This window comes from Hippocampus guttulatus, chromosome 17 (genome assembly GCF_054856545.1).
Source record: "Hippocampus guttulatus isolate MCC_2025c chromosome 17, RoL_Hgut_1.0, whole genome shotgun sequence".
Taxonomy (NCBI): domain Eukaryota; kingdom Metazoa; phylum Chordata; class Actinopteri; order Syngnathiformes; family Syngnathidae; genus Hippocampus; species Hippocampus guttulatus.
The window spans coordinates 3,157,346-3,176,542 of NC_141277.1; the positions used below are offsets into that span (position 1 = coordinate 3,157,346).

At 43.6% G+C, this 19,197-nt stretch overlaps 1 protein-coding gene across 2 annotated transcripts in view; it reads left to right on the plus strand.

Annotated features, from left to right (window-relative positions):
- Window positions 1-19,197, plus strand: part of nacc2 (NACC family member 2) — a 33,712-nt gene that overhangs the window by 3,946 nt on the left and 10,569 nt on the right. The window contains exons 1-2 of one of the 2 annotated variants that reach the window (XM_086135137.1): window positions 16,274-16,843; window positions 18,764-18,932. In XM_086135137.1, coding sequence (XP_085991263.1) covers window positions 18,821-18,932 — 112 coding nt within the window. In that variant the 5' untranslated portion in view covers window positions 16,274-16,843; window positions 18,764-18,820. Of the gene's footprint in view, window positions 1-16,273; window positions 16,844-18,763; window positions 18,933-19,197 lie in introns of those variants that run through there. The other variant, XM_086135136.1, reaches the window with a different exon arrangement.

The window sequence follows — 19,197 nt, forward strand, 5'->3', positions numbered from 1 at the left end:
TGCTACACAGAAATGATGTGGCCTTGAGCCAAAACCTCATCAGATGGCCTGGTAACCAATGCTCAGTCGGTGTTGCCCCCCCCCCCAAGTCGAGGGCTGCCAGGTGAGACCCACCTGAATTGCATGAGACAAGGCCAACACTGCAAATCAGGCTGGGAGAAGATGGTGACAAGTGTAACTGTAATTCTTGATCCTTGGTGTATTTTGACAATACATCACAACACATTTGACATGCTAGTAAGATACCCGAGAACACTTCTAAACTGTAGAGAAAGATTCTTTAAGTCTCCTTTAAATAAAATTGTGACCAGAAGATGCATCTCCCATGATATCATTGCCTTGAACTCTCAAACTGTGCTCATAGCGAGCCATTACTAAAACCACAGCAGTTGCTCTCTTCTTTGAATCTCTACTCCAGGTGGCGTAATTTGTATTCTCGGAATTTTATTACACGCTCTACTTTTTTTTGGTATGTTTTGAAGAAAGACAGTAGTAGACACACACTTCTGGTGGCCTTTCCTATGCCTTTCTATGTATTTTGCAAGATCATCAAGCAGTTCTACGCATACGGCAGGATAATAAAATTGCTATTGATTGGCGTTCCTGAAAGCAGAAGTACTCATTTTTGAATCCTCAGATACTCTGGTCTCCAATTCACTTCGGGTTTATTATTATTTTTTAATTATTATTAATTTTTTTGCGTTTTGTTGAATTTTAGAAAAACAGGCTCAGCAAAAAAGCTATGAGGCCTCTTGAAATGTTGCTCGTTTGGCTTTTCTTGCCATGGTGTGCTCCTTTCAGGAAGCTTTCCAAAATGACAATGAAACGGTAAACAAAAAGTGAAATGCAAATTTTTTGATGGTTTTTGTTTGTTTTTTTGGTCATGGAAATGTTGGAGAATCCTCACAGCTAAATGTCATCCGGCAAGAAAGTCTCGACAAATGCATCCGCTCAGTGTGAGCGTCTTTTGCGTGTGCGTGTCAGCTCTCTGCTAAGTGACATGTTTGGACATTGGCGTGACGCCAAGCTAGCGCAATCACATGGCATGAAATGGCGTGCCTGCGTTTGTGTTTTGCGTTCTTGTGATGCCGCATGTCCGGGCGTTCGTGGCTGGCTGGGGGAATGAAAGGATGGGGAGAGGAAAAAGAACAGGAGAGAAGCGGCGGAGGAGGGGGAGCGTGTTGCCTGGTGTGTGTTTGTGCGCATGGGGTTGATTGTTATGAGTATTTTCAGCATGAATAGACAGCATGTAGCATGCGTCTAGTCCAAAACAAGTCATGAGATTGTCCTCAAACGGGACGGAAAATTGAATTTTGCCACTTAATGACACTTGAAAGTCCAAAAAATGTGCCATTTAATTTGAAGCGCATTAAAAAAAAAAAAAAAAAAAAAATCATCAATCTCATATTGCCTAATTTTGTTGTCTTGTGACCCTTAATAAATCTTCAGCGATTGGTTATGCCATGCATGTTATACATAAAATGTCTATCTAAATGTTTATACAACCCTGCTGCAAACAAAGACCATGAGCGAGCAATTGACACCCCTTAAAAAGTTTATGATTGCCCATTTATGCCAGAGGTTGGTGGCAATGTACTCCTTTTCTAGTTGGGCTAAGGCCTGACTAAATGAAGCTCCACCCCTCACTTCACCATAGTTCGTCGGCACCAAATTGCGCGCAAAACTACACGAGACAGGGCGTTCATATAAATCCGGACCAGGTTCCCAAAAATCTACCACGAGGTGAATTCACAAATTGCAAATTTGCCATATTTCTTGGACTGTGCATTTTTTTTTCCATTGATGTCACGATCCATATTTGAGTTTGATTATCTCCCAGCCCTAGTTTGAAATCACATTACGACTCACCATACATTGTCACATACACGTTATCCATGATGTCATTGGCATCACGATACGTCAAAGATAAATGTCACGCGTGTAACTGAAGATCCGTCTCCTTCGATCCATCTCTCATCTTGTCCAAGCATTGTCTTGGTAGTCCTGGCAGCAGACGGAGAGATGCCTGACTCTGCACATTTCTTTGCATCTTTTCAGCTGCAGTGAGGCGACGCTCAATGAAAGTAAAACCTATAATTTGGAATGAAATGCCCACGGATGCGCACAAAGAAAAGCAAGAAAAATAAAAAAATAAAAACCCTGGCCGTAGTCACCAAGACATTAAGTAGGCAGCAAGAATTAGCTTGCGCGAACAGCATTTTTCCTTGCAGCCCACCTCAATTTTTCCGGGCTCTTGTGCTGCGCGCCGTGCATAATTTAATTGCCGCAAACTTAGAGCCTCTCTCAAGGCTTGTGCTGGTAAACAGAGCCTGCAAATTAGCGTGTAAAGTAATAAGCGCGGGAGGCTAATTGGCAAAGATGCTTCCTATATACTGTATGTGCTGCTGCTGGGAGCAGCCCCGTGGATAGTGTCAGGAAATCAAAAGGCAACTTTTCGCAGTTGGACAGTCGACATTGTCATTTGCATATTGGAGTAAAGAAAGCCGATGCATTGATGACGCCTTCCTGTCAAGTCCTTTCTGTCAGCATGACCTTTGTTGATACACACACCTCAGTTACGATGCGCACCCGGACACCTTTCTGTATGGTCCCACAACTACTTTATACAGAACAGCTTTGCGAGTAGAGCGGGTGTGTACATGGTAAGCAAGTGGTTCCAAAAGAAGCACATGTGACAGTTTGGCTACATATGACCGTAAAACTGAGCATATGCTCCTCTCTCTCCTGAGAATGTAATTTCATCTGTGCTGTATGTTGCGCATGGAGCACATTTGACAATAAAGTTGACTTGACTTCTGCTGTAATGTCCCTGACAGAATTCAAAAAATAAGGACATTTAGATCAATTGTTCAGGTGCTGAATTTTTATGGTTTGTCAGCTGTGTGAACGTGATGTGGTCAAAAATGTTCCTAAAATAAGTGCTGACGCCACCAAGGAAAAAAAGTTGGGTGCACTCGTTAAACCAGTACATGAAGTTAGCTTAGCGCGCCCTGAGACCGTTTTAAATGGTTTGCTCTGAATGTTTTCGTTCGATTTGCACGTGTTCATCGGCACGCTCTCATTCATGAATGAGGCGTCGCAATGTACACCCGCGCTAATGCTTGCTGGCGCAACCGTGCACTTCAGCTAACAGCTATCCTCTCACGCCGGTGCTCTTTTTGTGCTATTTAATTGCTTGTTTATGTGGACATTTGCTACGTCTGCAAAGAATTTATAGAGACGAGCCACCGGCACCAGATACCCGTTTCGACTGCCAGAATTGACGAGATCAGCAGATTAAGTTTGGATCTCTCGATGCAAAATGTCTACTGCATTATCTTGCGATTGAGAGATTGCAGCTCGCTTGAAATCGCTACATGTACATAAAGACACGTCGCCATATATAGAGAGATATTTCTGATGACTACAATTTATGGGGGGGGTCTACATTTCATTGCAAATGTTCACTATTCTTAAGAATTGAAAGGCAATTGCACTTAAAATGGACTATTTTTCCATCACTATCACTGGAATTAAAATAAATAAGGATGTCCATCGTGATCATTTCTCGTAAAACATATCCTCTGCAATGTTAATTTTTTTTTTTTTAAAGTTGTGACAGGGCTCGAGTTATTTTGTCATATCTTTAGCCACAATCAAGTTGTTTGATCCTCGCGTCACGTTTTTGTATTGTATGTAACCAACTCAAGAGACTCTTTTGAAGCACTCCGAACCCGTGATTTGATATTTAGGCTGAACTTCCAAAGGGTACGGTCATAATTCGGATCAGTTACTTGAGTTAATGGAAGCCTCAGGACACTTGAACATAGCATGTGGGGTGATTTAGTTATTTTTTTTCCTGTATGAAAATGAGATTTTATATTTTATCAACGTGAACACTCAACAGGCCACGCCTGTCCCTTTCTCAACATCCTCCTGTGATGCTAATCTCATTTCCATGTGTCTTTCTGATCCGTGAAGACGAACTATGACTGCTTTTTTCATTCTCATGCTAAAAATGTGATAAAAGGAAGTCTGTTACATTCATTCATTCATTTTTCATAAACACTCCTGGAAGGCCATTGGAAGTGTGCAAAAAAGAAAATGTCGATGTGCTGACCTCATTTGATCCAAAAATCCATGCGTATGAAAGGCCAGGAACATTGCCCAAGCCTTTTTTTGGGGGAGGGAAAGTCCTTAAGCTCAAAATGGACAAAGGTTGAGCCGTAAACATCACCCCGAGAACTTATGAATTACCATGACCTGTTTTTGGACAAGATCGTTCGAAATCACTCTCAAAAGAAAGCCTGCCAGAACTCGATGCAGTACTGTCTTGCTCTCTACTGGAGTGTCAACTCTTTGGCAAGATGGTGAACCCCTTGGTCGACGTACAGTATTTGTTAGCTTTATGTGAGTGTTTTGCTCCACAAAACTGGAGCATAAGTGAGCTGAAGTTATGTTTGTGGCGAACAATAATGCACAGGGCGGCGAGGGAAGTCGACGGTATTAAGCCATGCTAAGAAAGTGGCCTATTTTGACTGCTTGATTAAGTCTGACCGGGACAAACAAGCAGTGTTTACCCAGGTCATTTGGGGCTCTTTGCCGTGCGCTGAGGTTATCCAAGGTGACATGTCATTTGAGCGCATGTACGCTGGGCTTAGTTCACAGTCATGTGCGCGTGCGAGTGCAAGTGGGCGGCCGCTTAAGGGGAGGGTGCGCTCTGAAAATAAGTGTTTATGTATGTATGCTCTCGAACAGTGACGGCCTGTTATGTTATCTTAACACTTGAGCCCATTGTGAGTTTTTGACTTCATGAGATTTTTTTTTTTTAATTCACCTTGCGCGACACACCATGATTATTATTTTTTTTTTTTAATTTCTCCGCCCAAAGCCTAGCACTGTACTTATCTGCGTGACTGCATGTATGTGTATGTGTGGGTGTTTGGCCTGACTCACTAGACAGTAGGGCACTGATGCTGAAAGAGGTGTCCTCATTTGGTACGCTCCTCTGGTGGCTGTGTGGAGCCGCTGACATGTCACGCATGTGTGTCAGCTCTGAAACGGCACCATGATGTCAGTATTACTGTGTGCGCGCGTGTGTGTATAAAGACACATTTATACATATGGCCGTGGATTGCTCTTTTTTTTTTTTTTGAAGGTTTTTGGTTTTATTTTAAGGTTGATCGATTTGGTTCGTCTCAGCGCGATTGCGATTCGATATGGAACAGCCCAGTTTGAGAGGGTATGATGCAATGACTTTCTTGTTGTCATTTTACAGGGTGAATGAACTTTTCAGTAAATTACACGTGGCCCTTCCTTCAAGTCTAGACTATACTGTATATCCAAATGTATTCGCTCACTCGCCTTGCCGCACATATGAATTGATGTGACATCCCATTCCTCATCGACAGGAATCAATATGATTTCGGTCCACGCCTTCACAGTTTCAATTCTTCTCTGAAGGCTGTCCATAAGGTTTAGGAGTACGTTTCCGATCATTTTTTGACAGACGGAAGCGTAGAGGTGAGGTCACACACTCATGTTGGATGAGAAAGCCTGGCTCAGTCTCCGCTCGAAAGGCTTTTTTTTTATTTTTATATATTCCCGCGGGCGAGGACCACGAGGACGTCACTGCAGCAATGCTGCACGCAGGTTGCCTTTACACTCTTGCGCACCCACAGGCGTCGATTTGAAAATGTGCTGCAGTTTTACTCCCAAGTCGGGGCCAGGGGGGTTGAACAAATGTGCGTTTAATCGATCAAACACGGACGTATATCATAGGGCAGCCATCGTGCGTTGCCTCTGTTACTTTCAACATAGAAACAAAAAATGCACGGCATGTGTTGCGGGGAGATCGGGGAGCTTTGCCTCATGTCGCCAAAATGTTTCTACCTCCTCCCGCCTCACTACCTAGGCGATAAGAGATGATAAAATCTTGAGCCCCTTCATGCGTCACCGTATTTACGAACCTAAATACTGCCGTTGTCTTTTGTGTGTGCCCTTTGGCGTCGTGCACATTCCATTGTCATTTGTTTCTGTAGTGTGAATGACTACATAAAAAGAGAACGAAAAAATCTGAATTAGGCATCACATGCCCTGGAGTGTGAGCGTAGCCTAATTCATCCCAAAAGTTTTGGATGGAGGTCGGGACGCTGTGGGCCAGTCAAGTTCATCCACACCAGACTCTATCATCCATGTCTTTATGGACCTTTCTTTGTGCACTGGTGCAGTCATGTAGGAAGAGGAAGGGGCCCACTCAAAACTGTTCCCACAATATTGGGAGTATGGAATTGTCCAAAAATCTCTTGGTGATCAGCATTCAACAGTAATCAGCAGCGTTCAGCTGTTAGCTGAATGCTATTAGCAGAATGAAAATATCTCAAGCTGTAAAACCGTTTCGCTTTGTGTGGTTACTTAAATATTGTGCAAATAGCGTTAATTAGAAACTGTGTTATGATTTTCCATTCAAGATTCTCGCTTGACTTGTACAAATTATCTTGGTCTGAGAAGCAGGTCTTGCGGGACTCCTCACCTTTTTGGGCGTGTTTGATATTCTGACACCCGCAAAGCAAAACTCAATGTGAGAGTTTGCGGAGTTAAAAAAAAAAAAAAAACATCAACAACAAACGTCAATACGTCCATGTGAAATGCACGTAATGTACAGCATGTGATAGCACAGCAACAGTCACGCAATAAATCTGTTTCACCGGCATCTGAACATAGACGGCATGTGACATCGCCTGTGTCCAAAACATAACACAGGGCTGTACATTTTTTCCACTGGCCTAAGGGTCTTAATTTCACACTAGCATGAGTCAGCAGATCATTGATTTGACGGGATGAACGAATAAAAAAGCTGGAGGTTTATTTTATTTCTTTTTTCCTTTCTTCTCACCGCCTGTGAAAAGATGAAGAAGAAATCAGTCGTTTGAGGACAACGCTGTGGCGATAGGTGATAGATAGACAAACTTAAGTGTTGTCTTTGATGCCATTATTTCAGAGGCACATGGAAACCTCAAAAGCAATTTCTGATTCATATCGGGGGCGGGGGGGTTGTGACACCCCAAAGTGTCTGTCTTTTTAAAATGTATTTATTTTGTTAGGACGTAGTAAACATTCGTCTCGTTATTTAGCATGAACCAACAGAGAACACTGTTAATTCTTCTCAATAGTTTGCGAAGTGAAATGTAACAGAGGACACTAGTGTTAAAAGTACCGGTGATAGTGTTAAATACGGGTGAGAAGTGAAATCCCCACGAAGCAGGTCTCATTTTCTTGGGTGGGTATTAATAAGCGTTGTTCTACTGCCGCGTGACTCCACTTTTGACAAGGACATCACTTGATAGATAGATTGGGAAGATGCTCTTGATAGTTTTCTTAAATGTGCTGTGGCAGAGACTACCCTTTTTTGAAAATTATAGTTTTTTTTTTAGAACCTAATTGGCTGCGCTTGTTTGCTTCGATAATTCATTCTTGCAGGTTATTACAATGAAAATGTCCAAATCGTTGTGCGCGTTGGCAAAGCAGTCTTTCCTCGCCCATTGTGAGGCGCGTGACCTTGATTTTGAGGACAACGGCGGCCTGCGGAGCGTCACTCGTCACACATGTTGAGACAATTCAATTAGATTTCACAGGACGTCTCCATCTTTGACGCGCGCCATGTATTTGTTCCAAACGTGATTTGATTTTCGCAGCGCGTGAGACACTGACAGAAAAATGCTTCGAATCGGCGTGAATTGGGAAGCTGACTAGCACAGATGCGATTTGCCGAAGAGACAAAGCACAGAACGGAGTTTGGACCGTATTTTGTTGATTACAAGGTGTCTTGAGTTTCCGTTGATCCCGACATATGACACTTTGAGGTTGTGAACTAGATTTGACATTGAACAAGAACACAAGAATACGCTGTTGTGCGCCGACGCAAAGAAAGGCCCACTCATTTGCAGCCCAGCCCTACTTGCTGCTTCACTTTATATATGTGGTCCAGAATTGTTTTGCATACAAATATTTCCAGAAGGCAACACGGTGAAACAGCGGTCGGCATGTGTGTGTGATAGTCGCCATCATCATATGTGACAAGAAATTGCAAAAAAAAAAAAAAGACTGTCGGCAGCAGTTTTATCCTCGCCAGACATGATTAATTGATCTCTGATTGATCAATTAATCATCAATCAGAGATCAATTAATCAACGATTGCCCTCTCTCATTAAGATCATAGTTACTTTTCGGTCCCTTTTAACTTTTTCCTTATTTGCTGAATATGTTTTATTCATTAAGTTAGCACATATAGAGTTGTTGTTGTTGTAAGCAAGTCATTCTGGTCTGGCCCACAAGTAGCACTTTCTAAGAACTTGATGTGCTGAATATACATTTCTTGGTTGTACCTCAGCCTGTAGCCAGTGTTGATTTGTTTCTTCATTTGTTAGCCGGCTGATTTTTGTCACTTTGCGTGTGGCTGTGTGTGTGTGCGTGCGTGCGTGTGTAAGAAGTGGATATGACCCAACAAAAACTGCCCGGTGTTTTTTGGTGATGGTAATCCATATTGTCACACAGAAACCTATTATGTTGGGCCCGGCGACAAGTTTGTTGCTGCGAGATAGCAAATATTTTTTCTTTTCGCTGACGCAGTGGTGCGTCAGCGCATTTGATGTGTTGTCGTCACCTCCCACGTCAGCTACCCGACAGAACACCACCCAACCAAAAGACAGAAATCGGTTATTATGTGTGATGTCTGGAAATGTTGACAGACTTCAGATCTTCCAGCGTCTAAAGCTTTAGCACAATTATTATTATTTTTCTTTTTTGCAAACTGATTACTCCATATGATAAACAATACAACAAAAGATTTGCTTTATTTAATCGACAACAAATTAATCTGCAATTATTTTTGATCATCGCTTAATCATTTGGAGACCTTGTTGAATTGGAAATTGTTAATTTCTTTTTTTTTAAGCAGATACTTGTGTAAATAGCATGTAGCGGAAAGCCCAAGGCTAATTAGTAGCATGACAATGACTCAGCGGTCTTGAAAGGATGACTCGTGTTACTTTTTGTTAAGTGGAATTCATGAACTTGACAGTATTTCCTTGTGGGGAAATACGCTTTTTAAAAAAGTGTTGTAATTGCAAAGACTCGGGCGTCAACCCTGTGTCACGCAGTATATTGCATTACTTCAGAATAGAATTAGAATGTTACTTGTGAGCCACGAGCCTTCCCTGCCTGATAGGCTTTCCGAAGTCCGCAATACTGTCGATGCTTTTCTTTGTCGTGAATGGAGAGTGTTTCCAAAGCATATCCATATCTTCCCTGCAGGCTCCTCTTTGCCAGCTTCACCTTTCTTTGTCACACTCCCTCCTCCTCATCCTCCTCTTCCTCAAGTGTCTAATTGTTATGCCCCCCCCCTCCCATCTCTCTCTCCACATGACTGTGATTTTGCAACTTCATACTTGTTCTGGTTGCGTTTTTCACACACACACACACACACACTGTCGCTCCTCGCTCCTTTTGTTCATGTATTTACTCTCACGGCTGTTCAGTTAATTTTTCTGTCTCTTGAGCTTGGGGACTACGACTTTCGTACATAGATGTATAATGGAGGTGGCTTTAGATGCTTGTGTGCTTCTTGAGGCATTAGCTACCGCCGCTGTTTGTTTGTTTGTTTACCTCCCTCATCCACTTGGAGTCCATTTGCCTTTGCCTCAAGGGATCTCACACACACACACACACACACACACACACACACACACACACACACACACACACACACAAACACAGATGCACGCGCAAAGACAACAACATTCATCGGTCCGTCTCAGGTTTCATTATGGCAGCCACGCTGTGTGGCTCTGGATCAGGCCTCCGAGAATGTGGCCCATTGTAGTTTTGATGCTTTATTAGTCCTCCGAGGACCATATGAAACTTGTGAAAAAGTATGATTTAATGAGGCTGATGGGCCTAGTGGTAAGCACATCTGCCTCACACTTGAGGTCTTGGGTTCAAGTCTCGGCTTCGGCCTTCCTGCGTGGAGTTTAGAATGTCTTTGCCGTGCTTGCGTGGGTTTTGTTGGTGACTCGTTGATTGTGTAGCCTGCGATTGGCTGGTGACAACTTCAGGGTGTACATGCCTCCTGTCCAAAGTCAGCTGGGACAGGCTTCAGCTGCCCCCCCCCCCCCCCGGCACCCTAATCAGGACCAGCGCTATAGAATGTGGATGAGATGATTTAATGATCGAATTAATCGCGCTTGACATATTATCAGCCGATGTGGGTTTTTTATAACATTTTATGTGAAGTGTTAGCAGTTGTAGTTTCCACTCCTCTGATGCAGACTAAAATACTTGGGCACAAGGCCATGAAAATGCAAAAAACAGTTGCCATTTTGCAACGACAACCAAGTCCATTCTATACTATAGTTTGTATTGCTACAAATATGGCCTCAACGTTAGCTTGTGCCAACACGGTCATGCTTTTTTTGGCGTCATTGTCTTGATGTTCTCAAGTCTGCACCCGAATCAGATGTCTGTTTTGGTTGTAGTACCAAGACTGACCTGCAAGAGGCAGCGCATTTCCAAAGGGCATCAGGACTGTTACCTTCAATGGTCGCTGCAGAGAAGTTGAAGGTTGACTTGTGAAATGCATGATAGAAATGCTCAAGACTTGTACCGTTGTTGTCTGACAACAATGCACAGTCATGGAGTCCTCAGCTCGGCCCAATTTAAGGATTTGTGATTGTAAATTTTGAACCGATTAAACATTTACGATTGTTGGCTCTGACCCTTTCCGAACAGCCTGGCGGGGTAAAAATCTCTCTTAACACTCCCCAAACCTCAAAATAGCATTTCAGAGATATCCATTAAACACCTTTGCTGAATTTGATCGCACCAGTGGAAAGGTGAACCCCACGTTAGTGTCTACCAACTGTCTTGAAAGTGACCAAAAGGCAGCATCTTGTTCCCAGATGGTGCATAACTTCACCCCCCTCCCCTTTGGTTCCGTGTGTCCTCAACAGCCAAAACCCGAGTGCTGCAAAGAAGCGACCAAAACCTAAACTCCTTTGTCTACAGCCACGTTAATATTTACGAGAGCGTTTAACGGATGACAAAGGTTTATGGTTCCACATGATCTAAGGCAGCTGCTATATGAATTTTACGCTCCGTTTTTCAACTTGGAATTTAGCTTTCCCCCCCCCCCCCCCCCGTTCATTTTCCTTGTTAGATTAGCGGTGCGTTTTGCAATGGAAAGATACCACACACAAACGGGCCTACTACAGATCATTTCATTGCTGTCTGTCCGTTACATAACTGCGTGAATCACAGTTTTTTGTTGTTGTTGTTTTTTTTGTTTTTTGTGTCAATGAAATGATTTTTGATCCTTGGTGTGCGCAGACAACTTCACCCAGCGAGGTCTATACTCACCATAGTGATGTTGCATTATGAGCAAGCTCTCTTTCGCTCGCTCTCTCTCGACATCCCATAATGATACTCAGACAGGCAGACACCCGCTCGTTCCCCATTGGTAGAATTGTTGCCAGGGAGCGTTGCCGTCTCAACGTGGATAGAATCTGTTGTCTGGTACACTTTAGACATGGGAACAACTGCAGGATTTGAATATTTATAATGCGGCCATTGTTCACATTGACATTGTATAGGTGGAAATAAACAGCAGCCGTTTTGACTTTTAAACACTGTTGAACTGCAAACGGTTCAACTTTCTCCATGTCAGCACTTTTGTACCACTGCACCGCATCAGACCAGAAGTTGTGTCTTTTTGGTGAACATATTTAGCGAACCACAATAATACAGTCAGTGCTGGAGTAACACATCTGTCAATCAAAAACTGCAAATATATTTTCAGGACTACACCAGTGAGGAAAAGTGAATACACTTCGAAGACAAGATTATATTCAATGTTCTGAGGGGCGGGGTTTCCAAATGTCCTCTCATTTTTAATTTGATGGCTGGAACATATTTTAAAAACTATGGGACAGGACTAGCAAAAGAAATTAAGGATTGGGAAAATTGAGGATTGTAAGGAAACTAGCCGATGTTAGCCATGCTAGTTAGCTATGATATCTTGTTCAGGAATAAGCATATCGTATCTCTATAACCATCGCTGGACATGCTTACTTGCGATTTCGAAATTTCAGTGAGAATGGAAACCACAAAGGGTGCACGTGTGCACACAAAAGGCAGAATAATCATTCAATGTCGAGTATTTGAATAGCGTTTTGTGTGAACTAATTCATGCGTGATCGGCCAGGTACGGACGGCCCCAGCGCAATGTTCAAACAGGTAGACAGGCAAGCTGACATACTGTACGTGCAATTGACGCGAGTGTTAGGAACACGTTCAAGTGGTCATGGCTTGAGAAAAAGGACTTGAATGGAGATTTTTTTTGTCCGACTACATTAGAAATGTCGACAAATCTGGTGAGTCAGTTAAAATCATAAAAAATATATATATATTTTTTATTTATTTATTTATTTATTTTTTTATTCAGGAAAGTCCACTTTCATCTCTGATCTTAGAACAAGAACTGCTTCCATCTAAAGGAGCTAAAACTGCTCTTTTATGTTCCAATGCTGTCTTTTGGATGGTTCTTAAAAATGTGCATGTATTGTGTATATCTAGCGTGCGTGCGTATGTGAATGCCATCTGGCCAATTGTCTCTCCGTCTTGATTTTATTCAAATATGCCTGGACCTGCTGCTCGAGCAAATGACGCCGTGCGTAGGTATGAAATTCTTGATGAAAATCCACCAAAAGAAGGGATGACATTGCCGCGACTCGTGATGGCGAGACGACTGAAGAGGCGATGTGTTAACTCTGGGAAAAGTTTGAGGTGCAAATGCAGGGCGGGAAAATGAGGACACGAAAGAAAGGCGGCGGAGGGTGGTGGGGGGGCTTTTTTATTTTTCATCAGGCATGTGCAGAATTTATATTTAATGCAGAGGGGTGGGGACTTTATGTTGGCGCATGCATACGTGCCCCGCTATTCACTCCTTGCATATATTAAAGTGAATATGCGGCTGTGTGTGTGTGAATGTGTGAGAATGTGTGCGCATTCTCGGCCCGTCCTGTCTGCCTGACTCAACATATTCTCCATCCCTCCCCTCCATTAACCCCCCCCCCCCTCTCTCTCCTCTCTCTCACTTGGCTGGCACGAACATGCATGTCTGTAGACTCCGTAGCGCGCCAACTTCACTGCAATGCAGCCCTCTGTGCATTAATTGGCAGCGAGACAGCGGCTACGTGCTGTGCAGGCGAGGAAGGGGAGTGTAGAGAGGGAGGGACGGGCGGGATGGGGGGGGGTAACATGAGGACAATCGTCACGGTAACTGATGGATGGACGAGCAGGTTCATGGCGACACACGCCAACAAACAAGAGTGTGCATTCCTGAGTGTGTACTGTGAGATGACGTGACTGTGTCTATAAAAGAACACAGCGAGGGAGGAGGGGAGCGTGTGTATGTGTGTGTTGTATATGTCCGACTGTATTAGCGGATTTGCGTCTTTTGCCTTTTGTGCCTGCTCGCTCATGTGAGCCTATATGTGCAGTGCAGATATCACAGTGCCGGCCGGGCCCAATCTCTTTTAAAGCCGCAGTCACTGCTGCTGCCTTTGTGTGTGTGTGTGTGAGAACCTTCCCCCCCCCCCCCCCCCAGCCGAGGAGGTAAAGTTGAGCACAAGTTTCTCCTCCTTTTCAGGTGAACACAATGCAGTCCATCCAAATGGCAACGCTGAAAGCGGTTTGTTCCATCGACACGATTTCTCCCAGAGGAACTAGAATAAATCTGTTCCAGGGTCCAACTGTGGCCACTGTCAACCCTTTATCGACTGCTTTAAGTCACGTTTGAACATTCTTTTCTGGTGCGCACTATAGCAAACCACTATTTAAAAAATAAAAAAAACTGTCCAAATTCCAGATCAAGCATGTTCCACCATAAAATAAATTGACTGTTTTAAAGTAACATACCAATCTTGCCTAGCACACACATTTATAAAAACAAGCCATACATCCATTCAAGGTCAAACTGTCCATCATCCACTCTTTAGTGATTGTTTTAATGTTCTTATCTGGGGCGTGTGTTTACAAAAAAAAAAAAAAAAAAAGTTGGCCAGTGTTAAAATCAAAACGTAAAACCAATAGAACACTGAGTCTTGGGGATTTAAGTCTTTGGAAGTTAATTTGTTGCAGGGTCAAACTATGGCTATCATTAACCCTTCAGCGCATTTTAACATTCTTATCTGACATGTGTCATAAAAAAAAAGGGCTCTTAATTGATGCAGGGAGGTGGAGCGCAACTTCACATCAACAGTCAAGTTTTCTTTTTTGACTGAATACTGTTATTTCTTTTTTTTTTTTTTACTCTGTGTGTAGTCTCCTAAATTAACTCTTCCCCTCCCCCCCAAAAATTGGAATGTCATTCTTGTAACTTTGTTTTAAAAATGGTGCTTTTTTGTTTTTTTAATGCTAAACTGCAGACTAAGATCTAATCTGATGCCGGTGTTAGTTTTGGAAATTTGAAATTGACATGGTCGATATCATTTCGTGTTTCTTAAAGCCATTTGAACTGACTTGAGTTTTGTGTTGCGTCTGTGATCTACTTTGTTTTTTCTACAAATTTAAACAACAGAATGAACTTACTGTGAAACTGGTCACAGCATCGACTGGGGGAAAATAAGGCATTAAAAGTGCAGTTTAAAAGGGGCTACTGAGAGCTGTTTGTAATATGCTTCTCTTGCCTTTTGCGACCAACCTTTGGGCAAATCCGACGACTCGTGCATCATCCAACGAGGCATAGCCATAATCATGTCAAAATTTGGGCATAAATCCAAACTTCGTGTGGCTTGTTGACAAGAGTTTTCTCTGCATGCGCGTGTAGGTGTTCACTGGAAAGGTTTCCATGATTCACTGTAAAACACTTAAGCCCAAAAAAAAAAAAAAGGTCCGCAAAAGACACCCCAAACAACTTTGGCTAAGTTAGCAATGAAAATGAAAACATAATTATCGGTTTATACACCAAGTAAGAAGAGGTATCACTTTCTCCCCCCCCCCCCAGGCGTGCATGTGTCAAGCCGGGATTTCGGGAGTTACATCACTGGATATCCAGAGTCTTGCCCCATAAAGTCATTTCTCTTTTTATTTTAGTCATCCTACCCTCGTCTGTGGTAAGCCACGCTAAGTATGTCACGACTGTTGTCAGCATTAACGTGTACTGTACTTCCTCTGTATTTCCCCCAAATCGGTGGTCAGTGTAACTGAAGTAAGGATCGAGGCACAGTGGTTCGGGACTCACTGGCTCATACCTGTGGCATGACCGCCTATAGCATGATACTTTGCTAAAACTGCTTTTGTTTTTGTTTTTGACAGCAAAACAGTATCAACTTAATCTCAGACTACCACATTATGATAATAATCTCGACAGTAAATTATTCTGTCATAGCTCCTGCATACTGTGGTAGCAGATACCATGTTACAAGCCTACAACATTTCTTGTTTCTGACAAAAAAAAAAAAACCAAAAAATCATAATTGTGTCTACAGTAGCATGTAGCATGATCAGACACAAACCATTTCACGTTGGTGACAGCGCTAAAAAAAAACTTCAACCGAGAACAATCATATTAGCATCGACTGAATCTTGTATCATGAATCTTGCTCTAAAACTTCACGTTGGTCGAGCTCCGTCTTCTGTGTTCTACACGAAAAATGCCGACACAGTATATCAATCCGCCCTCTTGTGGCCACGTTGTGAATGCAAGAAAGAGCAGCACAATGCCCATTATCATGCAGCACAAACGGTTTCAGTCTTGAATTCTGTTAAGTTGATTGATTGCTCGATTGGCGATACGAGTGTTTTGAGTTACGATCATGGTCCTGGACCGAAGAAAACTCTGAAGTCATGGGAACACTCTACCGTGATTGCCATGACGATAAGAGCGCTCGGTTTTCTCACTGTTGACAGGAAAGGACTGTGGCTGGAGCTACGCCACGGTAACTTATAGCCCCCCCTTGCATGAGCAGTCGTGCAAACGATCCCATGCGGATCGACGCCGCTTCTTCCAGAGGGCGAGCGGCGCTACATGCCTCAACCTAATTGTCTTTCTCTGCTCGTACTGTCCTCGAATGACTTTCTCCGTCTGTCTCAGCGACTCCCCACCTTCCCTCTGCACCCTCTCCCTCCCTACCCCCCTCCATCTTGACTCTCTCTTCAGCTCTGCCCACTTTCTGACTCCGTCTGTAACTGTAGCCTGTTTTTTTTCTCTCCCTCCCACTCCCTGCGACGTATAGATACTGCATTGATCCGGCGCGTGCGCACACACACACACACACACACACGCAAACACAAGTGAGCCTCCCACTCCTTTCATCATTGATCCACACTGCTCTCTCTCTCGCGCTCTCTCCCTTTCTCTCCTTCCCTCTCTTTCCCCTCTCTCTCCCTCTGTATATCACACATTCTCACTGTCTCTCTTTCTGCACTGGCACTTGTTGAATCTCAGCCCAGGGAGGAGGACGGAGAGATGGGAGAACAGCAGAAAGATCTTGACAGGCAGGCAGGGAGAGTCTTTACAGCACAGAATGGAATACCGACATAGAAGACGGATAGGAGACGGAAAAGTCAGTCATGGCGCAGAGCAAACGGGGACCCTGTCTTTTTTTGAATGGGATGTAGTCGGGGTGACACTCTAAGAGTTGCACGTCAAACTGCGCTTTCGGGACCTCGCCGCCGCCAAGCAGTCCGTCCGCCAAGCCGCCGCTTTCTTTGCACGTCGCCCGCGAAGGCCGTCTGAGCACATTTCTCCGCATTAGTGCATGACACTGTTATGTGCTGCTTTCCCCAGGTGAGTTGGCGCTTACGTGCCAGAATACACACTCATTTCCCTATGCAGCCTGCACTGTGAGAGACTGCGTGTGTGTGCTCGTTTAGGCGTGCATACTTTTATGTAAGTAAGGCAGAGTGCATGCGTGTATGTGTGCATGAAGTGGGAAAGAGAAGGGAGTACGTGAGAGAGGCGGTGACATTTTTTTTTTACTTTGTATTCCTGGAAACTGCTCTGCAGCATTGCTCAATAATGAAACTGGTATGAATGTGTAGATATGTTTGTGTAGATATGTGTGTGTGTGTGTGTGTATATGTATATATATATATATATATAACACACACACATATATATATGTGTATATATATATGCATACATATACACACACGCACACCTATGTGTATATACTGTATATGTCTGTGATTATGCATGTGTGGCGGGGCGGTGGGGGGGATTCAAAGTTCATGTGGGGAAAGACTGGCGAGGACATGCGTGGGCAACATGCCAGAAAAGGAGCTGTAGATTCATATAAAAGTGGATACACAGAAGTCGAACAGCCCATACTCCACCTTGTAAAATTCGAAGCCGTTCACGTAGCTGACAAGACGTAATGGAATAAATCTGATCGAAACGTGATCCATTTGGGGAAACCTTTGCCTCAAGTTGCGTAAAACTACCCACTGTGTACCATGGTCAGATATATAGTGATGACGTAATTTACGGTAGACATCTGGTCAAGTCGGGTAAGTGTCCAAGCACAAACTGTGGTGATCGCTTGATGGAAAAACACCTCGGCATCTTTCAAATTTTTAATCTTGGTCCCGTGTGACACCAAAGATCAGTTGCCTTTATTGATAGTTTAAAGCAGCAAATGCAAAACTTGTTTTCATGTGTGAAATACAGAATTGCCTCATATGACACATACGCAACAAATTGATGGCTAACCAGTTTTGAAACTCAGAAGGAGAATTATTTGGTGAATTTATGTTACAATTACTAAAAGTAAAGGCAATTTGTTATGGGTCGAGTTGTTCAGGAAGGAACATGAAGTCGATGCACGATTTGCTTTAAGCGGGCTACAGAAAAAAATTATTTGCCGGTCCCAGGCCGCATCTGCCCCCCCGGGGCTTTTGACTTTGACAGATGTGGTTTGAACTATCAATATACCACCAATTACAATCTCAAAACCGTTTTATGTCATTTCAAAACACATTTTATAAATAAATGGCTTCCAGATTGTTTGATTTGGGGGCGGGGGGCATGCATGCACATGCGGCGAGAACTCTGCAACTTAGACTAAGAACCCAGGCTAAATAAACATAGCTCCTTAGTGACATGCAAAGGAAGTTCCCCTCTCTGTTGAGATGTATCACTTGAGCATACCTCCTTGACACCAATTACTGCTCTACTGTACGAACCGTAACATAGCTTCTTGTTTGGAAATGGGGGGGCCATGGCAAAAGTGTCACCCTGGAATCGGTCAATTCCCAACTTCCAATACTTCCACTGGGAAATTGACCATGAATGTACACTCCCGATGCCGTGCGCTGTGGCCATGACGGGCAGCCCGTGGAATGAGGCCACGCTGTCTCGGAGTCCAAGTGTCATATACAGTCACGCATTTGACATTGGCCTCATATACACACGGCTCGACTGTGTTTATATTTAGTGGACTGACTTCAGCCCTCCTTTTGTCGCTTGTGGCCTCGCCACTCTCAAACCCGTTGGCATCGACCGCTCCCTCTCACAGCGCTTTTGTCTGTACCTCGTCCTTCTTGGACATCCATCCATTTTCTTGAGAGCTTGCCCTCCTGAGGGCAGCGGCGGGGTGAGCTGAAGCCGAGTGGGGCCGACTTTGGGCGAGAGGCGGAGTACATACACGCCTTGACGAGTCGCCGGTTCACTGCGGTGCTCCTTATTTTTCTTTTTGTTTGTTTACAGATTGCTCCCCTCACTGGCGCGTTCTGCGGTCCATAGCAGAAGTCTCCTGGTCCAAATATGTCGCAGCTGCTCCACGTGGAGATCCCGAATTTTGGAGCCACGGTGCTGGGCTCACTGAATGAGCAGCGTTTGTTGGGGCACTACTGCGATGTCTCCATCCTGGTCAAAGGTGGGCTATTTTTTATTTATTTGTTTTTAAACTTCTCTGTGAGACTGCAATCGAGCTGTGTGATTTCATAGCATATCTGCACAGTATTGCCTCAGTCACACGTTTTTTCATTCTCGCGTTATTGAGTCCCCTCCTCATTTCATTCTTTATTTAAACCAAAAAAAAAATATCCTGGAATTTTATAACTTTTTTTAAAACCATGATATTTCCACTATTTAAAAACAAAATCCATGTTTATTACAAAATTCTCGTAATCTTATTTCTT